This window comes from Falco punctatus, assembly GCF_963210335.1.
Source record: "Falco punctatus genome assembly, chromosome: Z".
NCBI lineage: Eukaryota > Metazoa > Chordata > Aves > Falconiformes > Falconidae > Falco > Falco punctatus.
In genome coordinates, this window is record NC_137586.1 from 4,656,144 (window position 1) to 4,666,012 (window position 9,869).

At 46.5% G+C, this 9,869-nt stretch overlaps 1 protein-coding gene across 1 annotated transcript; it reads left to right on the forward strand.

Annotated features, from left to right (window-relative positions):
• The first annotated feature begins 93 nt into the window (after nucleotides 1-93).
• On the forward strand, nucleotides 94-7,742 carry ATP5F1A (ATP synthase F1 subunit alpha). Its single transcript, XM_080371615.1, has 12 exons — nucleotides 94-257; nucleotides 1,260-1,338; nucleotides 2,428-2,597; nucleotides 3,392-3,565; nucleotides 3,647-3,813; nucleotides 3,958-4,106; nucleotides 5,064-5,215; nucleotides 5,346-5,570; nucleotides 5,677-5,784; nucleotides 6,302-6,446; nucleotides 6,672-6,822; nucleotides 7,532-7,742. Exons 1-12 carry the CDS (start codon nucleotides 198-200, stop codon nucleotides 7,611-7,613), a joined length of 1,662 nt encoding a protein of 553 aa, XP_080227741.1. The 5' UTR covers nucleotides 94-197; the 3' UTR covers nucleotides 7,614-7,742.
• The last annotated feature ends 2,127 nt before the right edge of the window (nucleotides 7,743-9,869 follow it).

The following is a 9,869-nucleotide window of genomic DNA, read 5'->3' on the forward strand; positions in this document are numbered from 1 at the left end:
GCGGGGTAAGGCGCCATAACACCTCAGGGGAGCAGCGAGAAGCACTTCCGGGTCTCGCCCCGCCCCGCGGGCGTGGTCTCGCCGCCAAAAGGGGCGGAGCACGCCGCCGCCATTTTGTGGAGAGAGCGAGGGGCCGGCAGCCGCTACCCTTCAGCTTAAAGTCTTCAGTGGAGGAGCTGCCAGTCGCCGCCGCCGCTATGCTCTCCGCCCGTGTGGCAGCCGCCCTCGCCCGCTCCCTGCCGCGGCAGGCTGGCCTGGTGAGCGCGCTCTTCCCTCCCTAGGGCGAACGGCGGGGCGGGCGGGCGGGCGCCACCGCCGCCGCCATCTTGGTGGCCGCGGTGACATTGAGGGGCCGCGGCTTCCCCCTTTCGGGAGACTGGGGCGGCGTGTGTGAGGGGAGCTCCCTCAGCGCTGGGTGGCAGCGGGGCCCGGCTCCTGGAGAGGGGGCGAGGGTCCCGTCACCTCCTGGGTGGTGGTCTCGGGGACGATGTGTCTTTCCCCGGGGGTGTGGATTGGCAGTGTTGGGGTTCAGGTTAATGCCTGAAAGCCGCTAATTCTCAGTTAGGGTTAGGGATTTGAGCAGCGAGGTGGTTTTTCCCCTGTGTTTGTGGGGAGAGCGAGGGTGCAAAAAGATCTATCAGGATCCGTTCCTGGCCGGTGTCCCTTGTGAAGGTGAACGGAGCAGAGGCCTGCCCAGGCTGTCAGAGAAGTAGCATTAACGCTGCGTAAGACTGCACTGGCAGTTTTGCTTGGGATATAGGATTATAATACTTTAATGCTTTCATTATCACAGATTTCGTATTTGTTTCTGCAAGCGTGTGTTCTAGTCATAGCTAAAGACATTTTGGAGTTAGATTTTTCTTAGAAAGGACAGTCTTTGGAAGAAACAATCGTATTTCTCCCTTGTGCAGAACCGTGAGGGGTGCGCTAATTTCTTCCATGCCTTAAGCTTTAGGTGTTCAGCACAAAAGTGGCAAAGGAGCGGAGGTGTTGCTTTGGGAGCTGCTGCAGTGCTGTGATGGTGACATCAGTGCAATGCAGAAAAATGCAGCAAATAAATTTAAAGCAATCTCTTTTACCTTCTGGCTTTGGTTGTGCTGGACATGGGTCCATAACTACAACTTGTGGATGGGGCGTCTCAAAACTGAGATGCGTTAAATGTATAAGCTCATGATGAAAAATTTCAGTGTTTTATCTCAACATTTTTTTATGAATGATTGAAAAAATCTCACTGTTACTGAAAAAATTACTTATTTTAGATTTCCAGAAACACCCTGGGTGCAGCTTTTGTTGCTACAAGAAACATCCATGCCTCCAAAACATGCTTTCAGAAAACGGGTGAGTCTGAGAAAGGTCTTCATGTAAAAGTGTGGTTTAAGAACTTGCTCCACGAGACAAAAAGGAATTTGGAGTGTGAGGGGGTGAGTGTGTCAGTTAACAAAACAGTTGAGGACGTTACTGATAGCATTTAACTGAAGTATGTTACGTAGTCACATCCAGGAGATGTCACTCTAATAAGTATTCCGATTATGCCCAAACCAAAGGAGTGGTCACATTAGTCGGCTTACACAGTTTACCTGCTTCATGAGGATTTGATTACGTCTTCAACTCCTGCAGAATTATTTGAAAAAATAGATCTCAAATTCCAGTTTTCCTTTCTTGTTTGTATGAGTATGAGGGAGCAGATGACTTCCCCAGGCCTGGTGGGGTTTGACCTTGTGTCCTTGAGGATAACTTTTTTGCTGCCAGTATCTTGGTGTCTAGGGGAGGCAGTGGCACTGCATAGCTGTATTTTTGGTAGTGGTTTACATGCAATTTGAAGTGGTTTAGGGTGATTAAAGTTACTATTGGGAAATAAATTTCACAGTATTACTGTTACCTAGCTGCGGAAAGAAAAATTTGTTGGAGGTACGCTGCCAAACAAGTTTGAGGAAGATGGTGAATGTGTTTTTACAGCTTATATTGAACAACTTGTTCCTTAAGTGTATGGAGTTCCTTTAAATATATTTGGATCTTGGATTACACATCAGTTGACAGGGTGTTTTGATGCCTCCAGTGTAAGTAAATGCTCAGCAAGCAGAGCTAGCAAGTCAGTTCTTTCTGAGCTAAGGCTAATTACTTAATCTGATTGCTTTCTAGAGGTAGAGATTGGTAATAGCACAGGAGATAATGAAAAAAATGATAACTAAATAGGCATCAGTGTTTTGATTGATGCTGGCTCATAATGATGAGTTGAAGCTGCTTTTACTGTCTGTGACTACAGAAGCTGTTATTTATCTGATGCATCCTATGTAAGGAAGAGTGTTGCTGCCTAGACCTTGTGGCATACCTGAGAAAGGGTACCTTGTCTTGTGAATTCAAGACAAGCTTACCAAATTCATTCTGTGCCTTAATGTGCTAGATCTGTTTTGAAACCTGTCTTTCCAGGTACTGCTGAAGTATCCTCTATTCTTGAGGAACGTATTTTGGGAGCTGACACCTCTGCTGAACTTGAGGAGACTGGCCGTGTGCTCTCAATTGGTGATGGTATTGCCCGTGTGTACGGCCTAAGAAATGTCCAAGCAGAAGAAATGGTTGAATTCTCTTCTGGACTGAAGGTAAGCTTTCATTAAAACAGTTCGGTTAGCTTGGAAATAGAGATGACTGTTTTTAAGGAGAACATGACACTACTTGGAGGTACCTGTATGGTACCTTCTACAGGCTTCATTGCAACTTTAATATGTATCAGCTGGTTGAATTAATACTGCAAAAAGCAAATATTCTTTGAATTTGTAACACTTCACTTTCAGTATCTGTATCTGAATCTTGGCCAACATGGAGCTTATTTGTCTCTATAAGAACTGATCTGGCATTGGATTTTGTTTTCTTTGCTTTCAGGCTGGCTTTTCTGTTTACGGTTGAGTAATAGCCTCTGTGTTTCAAAACTGGGTGCAGTTAGCTGACTTCATACAGCCCTAAGAGTAGACTAGAGTTAAAAACTGTCTGACTATTCTGAGAGTACTGCAACAACTCTTCAGTATTTTTAATAATCTAACTGGCTTCAGACAGAGAAGAAGCCAGTGCTTTTCCCTTGTCCAGCTCCTAGGCAAGGGAGAAGTGTTGCATCTGAATCCTGCGTATCTTTTCCATTCTTTTTAGAGAGATAAATGACTGAAATGGTAGACTGCAGTCTCTGTACTAAGCTGAAGGCTTAGGCAGGTTCTCTGACTAGTATGGAAGAGCGTACACTCAGTGTGCCTAAAAGCAGAATGTTTACTGTTGTTACAAATAAGATTGCAGTACATTATGTTAAATGTTCTACGCTGTGGAATAATCACATTGGTATTAAACTGTCAAAATTTTCATAAATGTTGGTTTGGGTTTTCTCAGGGTAATGTGATCTTTGTCCTAGGGTATGTCCTTGAATTTGGAGCCCGACAATGTTGGTGTTGTCGTGTTCGGTAATGACAGACTGATCAAGGAAGGGGATGTTGTGAAGAGGACTGGTGCCATTGTGGATGTTCCAGTTGGGGAAGAGCTGCTGGGCCGTGTTGTAGATGCCCTGGGCAATCCGATTGATGGAAAGGTAAGTGTAGCTTAGGTGTTTACTGCCTCTGCTTGTAGCTTTGTGGTACAGACTGCAACAGTTGTTTTCCCCTCTTTGAAGGGTCCTGTTACATCTAAGACGCGTAGGAGAGTTGGCTTAAAGGCCCCTGGGATCATTCCCAGAATCTCTGTGCGTGAACCTATGCAGACTGGTATTAAGGCTGTGGACAGCTTGGTGCCAATTGGTCGTGGCCAGCGTGAGCTCATCATTGGTGACAGGCAGACTGGGTGAGTTAAACGCCCAAGCTAAACATGTTTCCTTAAAGAAAGAGTTGCGCACGGCATGTGCCGATGCACAGCACTGAACACAAAACTGTGTAGATGTTGGGAGAACCACAGGCAGCTTAACTTACCAACTTCCGTGTTATGCAGGAAAACTTCAATTGCAATTGACACAATTATCAATCAGAAACGATTTAACGATGGAACAGATGAGAAAAAGAAGCTGTACTGTATCTATGTTGCAATTGGTCAGAAGAGATCTACTGTTGCTCAGCTGGTGAAGAGGCTCACTGATGCAGGTACAGATTTCTGGAGGTGGTTGAGCCTGGCAACTAGTGACATCCTGTTCTCGTGATAATGCTGAATACTACTGTGACTACAGCTGAATACTAGCTGCGAGTATAGACACAAATCTTATTGAGTGAACTACTTGCTTTTGTGGACAAGAAATCTTTCAGTTATTTGGGGGGAAAAAAACCCATTCTTTTTGCTACGTCACATTAGAAGACTAGTATGAGGCTCCAAAATGGCTGAATTGTTTCTGGACAAGTCAGCCTGTGTTTGGTTTTTTGTTTTGTTCTTTTTTCCAGCAGAGTTGAGAGCTTCCTCTTGGCAGTCAGGCAGGCCTGATGACAAGCTGTGATCTACAAGTATTTATGGACTTGGCATTTGTTTCATATGTATGCAAGTCAGTGTGAATGGCAGTTGCATATTGAGTGGAGAGACTTTACTGCCCAAACGTAAGGGATTAAATGATAGCACCTTTTCAGAAAGAGTGATCTCATTGACCAAGGCTGCATATGCAACAGAGCTTGCTGGAGAAGGCACCTTACCTCTTGCCTGTTGGTCAAGCAGAGTCATACCTAGCAGGAATACATCCCCACATTTTAATTACAATAATTAATTTGGGACTATAAAACAACACTGCCTTGCAGCAGCCAGGAAGCTATGGACTTCCAGGCTGAGTTACTTCCAGAACAAAACTGTGTCTTAGTGGAAGTTTAAACTTAATTTTAAATGGTAGAATAGTCTGCAAGTGTTACACGTTAGCTGCCATGAACTTGTTTTTCAAACTTCTTGAGTTAATTGAGCTACTGGACATGTTAATCTAGTACAGGGGTCATTTCCTGTAACAATGTAGTGATGCTGCCTGGGCTTGTACCAGCAACTAGTACTTCATGTGTGCGTTGTATTTGCTGATTACAGGCATGATGAGGTAGTATACTCAGTGGTGTTTGTCTCCCAATTCTTTCCAGATGCCATGAAGTACACTATTGTGGTGTCTGCCACAGCATCTGACGCAGCACCCCTTCAGTATCTGGCTCCCTATTCGGGCTGCTCCATGGGGGAATACTTCAGAGACAATGGAAAACATGCGTTAATCATCTATGATGACTTATCCAAACAGGTCAGAAAACATTGTTTATAGGCCTTATAACCTAATGTTGGTGTTTGTAGTTGTAAGATCACCTCAGGTTCAGAAATTCAGAATTTCAAATGAGCTACTGAATTCTGAAACCTTTCTTTATACCATGCAGGCTGTTGCCTATCGTCAGATGTCTCTGCTGCTGCGTCGCCCACCTGGTCGTGAAGCCTACCCAGGTGATGTGTTCTACCTACACTCTCGCCTGCTGGAGAGAGCGGCCAAAATGAATGATTCCTTTGGAGGTGGCTCTCTGACCGCCTTGCCTGTCATTGAAACTCAGGCTGGTGATGTGTCTGCTTACATTCCAACCAATGTCATCTCCATCACTGATGGACAGGTGGGAGTTCTTCATATGCCAGTACTTCTGTGTAACTAACTGGCAGGTTTCTGAGGAGGCTTCCAGGCTTCTGACCAAGATAATAACACATAATTTTCTCCCACAGATTTTCTTGGAAACTGAATTGTTCTACAAAGGTATCCGTCCAGCCATCAATGTTGGTCTGTCTGTGTCCCGTGTAGGTTCTGCTGCTCAGACCAGGGCTATGAAGCAGGTAAGCATGAAGGTGCTGCTCCTTCTCTTACTAGAGATGAGTGGTGTGGAGGCTTTTTCATCTGTTTCACTCTAAAGAGTGAAATAGAGAGGGAATAAAGCTTTGGATTCCTTAGAAATTAGTACAGACTTTGGGGATCTCTAGTAATGCCACCGCCTGCTGAGAGAGGCGGGGAAGAAGGGAAAAGATGCAGGGCTGTTAGGTTTCAGGTTTTCTGAAGTGGGTGCTAGTCTAACTAGAAATAGAGAATACTCTGTTAGCCACTTGCTCTTAGTCCAGATACGGATTTAGAGAGGTTTACCATCAACTGTCACCATTTTGAGGGAGAAATAGCATGCCTATGTTAAAAGGCAAAAGCTGAAATTCATATATTCATCTGTCGCATTCTTGAGATTCGCTTGACTGGTATGCAAGGCAAAGCTGAATAGTGACAACAGTCAGCTGAAGATAACCTGCAAACTACTACACTTGTTTAAAAGGTGGTTGGATTCGGTCAGACCTGCATCTTGTGTTGTAGGTGGCAGGTACCATGAAGCTGGAATTGGCTCAGTATCGTGAAGTAGCTGCCTTTGCTCAGTTTGGGTCTGATCTGGATGCTGCCACGCAACAGCTGCTGAACCGCGGTGTGCGTCTGACAGAGCTTCTCAAACAAGGACAGTATGGTGAGTATCACAGATGTAACAGGTCTGTGTTTCCCATCAGTCTCTTGTGCTAATGAGGCTGGTGTTTGTGGCAGCATTTCTCATGCCTGTTCTGTGGACATGGTAAAGGCAGACTTAGTTGAGCCGTGTTGCAGATGTGCAATTGATCTTTGAAGGAGGGCTCTGCAGTAGTGACGTGTCCTGTTGCAAGAGTTACCAGTGACATGAATGCTTTCTTTCCTGCAGTTCCCATGGCTATTGAGGAACAGGTTGCAGTCATCTATGCTGGTGTAAGAGGTCACTTGGACAAGCTGGAGCCCAGCAAAATCACTAAATTTGAGAGTGCTTTCCTAGCTCATGTACTGAGCCAGCACCAGGCCCTCCTCTCCACAATCAGGTATGATCTTACTTCATCCCAAGGGTATTGACTTGATGGCTGGAGTGCAGGTAATGGTCACTGAACTGTTAGTGTGACCTAGAACGTCAAGCCTTAAGCTGCCTGTACCAGGACTGAGGGTTAAATCACCTTTCCTGCTGTCCTTGCATGGCTGTCCAGAGCTCAGCTTCATGTCTGCAGTTTTTACTTAGGAAATCCAGATGATTAAAATTAACTTCCTTGCATACTTTCCCTTTAATCTGATACTGAAATCACTTAATCTGCTCAGTTCCTGTATTTTTGACAGCTTTAAGCTGGTACAGTAATGTGGATTAAGTGCTGCTCGCTCTCTTCCCTGCTGCTGAATGGACTTCTGGGGATTGAGTATTTCCATAGTCCTGTAAACTGCTCCTGACTTCTGTCAGGAATCACATTATGTGCCTTCCACCCCTGAGGCACAGCTCTGTAGAAGGCAGAGTGTTACTGAAATCCGTACAGCTTTGTTGACAAACATTTGTTCTCAAACAGGACAAACTTTTTTATGAGAAGGGATGCTACATTAGTATCAGGTGTATGGCTTCATGCATCAAATGGAAACATGTTAATTCATCTGCTAATTTTGTTAGAAATTGGAAGGTTCATTGTTAAGATGTTGGGTTTTTTTGTCTTAGGGGTTGACTATGTATGTATCTATTCCTGTGTCAGAAGTGTAACTAAACTCTTTCAACAGGACTGAAGGGAAGATCTCTGACCAGACAGAAGCGAAGTTGAAGGAAATAGTCACAAGCTTCCTGGCTACTTTCGAGGCATAAACTCTTAAAACTGTTGAAACAGACCAGGCTGTTGTGATCCCATGCTCCGCCTCCATCAAAGACTTAAAAGTATGTGCGACTTGAATGTACAGTCTCAATGAGAATAAAAGTTTCCATGTAAAAACGCTAGTATAGTCTGTTCTAAATTATTGGCTTTCTGGCGGGCTGCTTGAGCGACAGGCACCTTTAAAAGCACAGAGTTAACTCCCCCAGACACACTTGCTAAGGAGCTCTGAAAAATTGGGCACGTTTTAACTACTGGGTGGATTAAAGTCCCCTTACAAGAAACGAGTCAGGGTGGCGGTTGGATGTTGTGGCGAGGAGTGCAGTTCCTGTTGTGACAGCGGAGGGTCGTGCTTGCAGCTTTTGCCAGTTCCACTAGGCAGCTGTTCTTGGAGGAGGGCATGCAACTGGGTGTCCTGGTTTCAACTGGGATAGTTTTTTTAGTAGCCAATGCAGTGCTGTGTTTTGGATTTATTATGAGAACAGTGCTGATAGCACACCGATGGTTTTGGTTGTTGCTAATTGGTGTTTGTATCGTCAGAGGCTTCTCAGATTCTCAGGCCCGCCAGTGAGAGGGCTGGAGGGGCACGAGAGGCTGGGAAGGGGCACAGCCAGAACAGCTGACCCCAACTAGCCAAAGGGATATTCCGTACCACTGAACGTCATGCTGAGTATATAAAGCTGGGGGAAGGAGGAAGAGGCAGGCGTTTGGAGCGATGGTGTTTGCCTTCCCAAGTCACGGTTACATGTGATGGAGCCCTGCTGTCCTGGGGATGGCTGAGCGCCTGCCTGCCGTGGGGAGGGCTGAACGAGTTCCCTGTTCTGCTTTGCTTGCGTTTTGGCTTTTGCTTTCCCTATTAACACTGCCTCTATCGCAGCGCATGGGTGTTCTCACTTTTTGATTCTCCCCCCGTGCCTGGGTGGGAGGTGAGTGAGCAGCTGCGTGGCGCTGAGTTGCCAGCCGGGGTTGCGCCACAGCTCTGGAAGCAGGTTACGCTGTGTGGTCACAGGCGGTAACTCTCCCTGCGTTCTTTATGCCATGCTGGTGCCAGGCTTTCAGAAGGCAGGTTCTTTCAGAGCTGGCTGTCCTCGTGCTTCAGGACACCTGCGTGTTTAGCTGTTGGCTTGTAACTACTGGAGATATACATGCCACCACCCTCCATAGTGTAGTTCTGTCAATGACCTGTGATTGCTGATGGTTTGGGGGAGGTTATATACCAGAGCATCTCTTTCCTGACTTTTTCTGCATGCTGCCTGAAGTACAGGTGTTAGAACTTCTATCTGGAATGTGGGAAAATTCAGTTTAAAGTAGCTCTGCTTCGTGTGGTGTATTCAGCTTTACCTGGTACACTGGAACTCAGTCCTTAATCCTTGGTGATCCTCGGCTACCTGTGATCAGAACTTCTGAGGCTGTTCGCTGTCCCCAGGTAACTTCCTTCACAGGAGCATCCTGCCTCGGAGTTCAAACGGGCAGCTGGAAGCGTTTCATCTAAGCCTTCCACGCAGTTCCGGGCTGACAAGCTTCTCTATGAGTGGCTGGACTGCTCTGAGAGTGTGAGCTCTTGCTTCTGCAGTACGGCAAGAAATAAACTTTTAATCTGGAAGCCAGATTTTTTTCTGAGAAAAGCAGACATGTTAGTGCTGTGCTCCTGACAGAGGGCTTCCTTTGGAGTTCCTTTTGTCTTTCACAGTCTTGTTTCTTTTACACGCAGCTCTGGAATGGGTGCCGGGGAGGCTTCATGGGTGTGAAGGAATGCTGTGGTGGAGCCTTTCTGTGCTGGCTGCCCGAGAGCGCTTGTCCCTTCCAGGACAGCTTTTACAGCTTGCTACTCTGCCCTTGCACAGTGGCTACACCCCAGTTACCACTTGGTGCTGCTGTGCTGGCTTTGATTTAAATGCTGCTGTAGTCAGAAAGCACCAAGCTCAGGGGTGTCTAGTCCAAAATTGCGGAGATGGATTTGTTTCTAATAAAATATTCCAAAGTTATGGTTTCTGCCCCCTTGCCGCTGTGCCGTAGGAGGGTGACTTACCAATTTCCCTGCTAAAGCACTGTGGAGGCACCCGGGCCGGACAGGCAGAAGGGCGGATCGGCCCTGGTCCCGTGAGGGGCCGTGGGGTGGTGCTGGGAAGGGGTGGGTGGGTTGTGGCAGCGTGGGTTCGCAGTGGGGCTTTGTGCCCACTGCTGGGAGTGACAGGGTCTGCCTGGTGACATCAGCTGAGGAGGCGATTCAGAAAAGCACAGAAAGGTCCCAC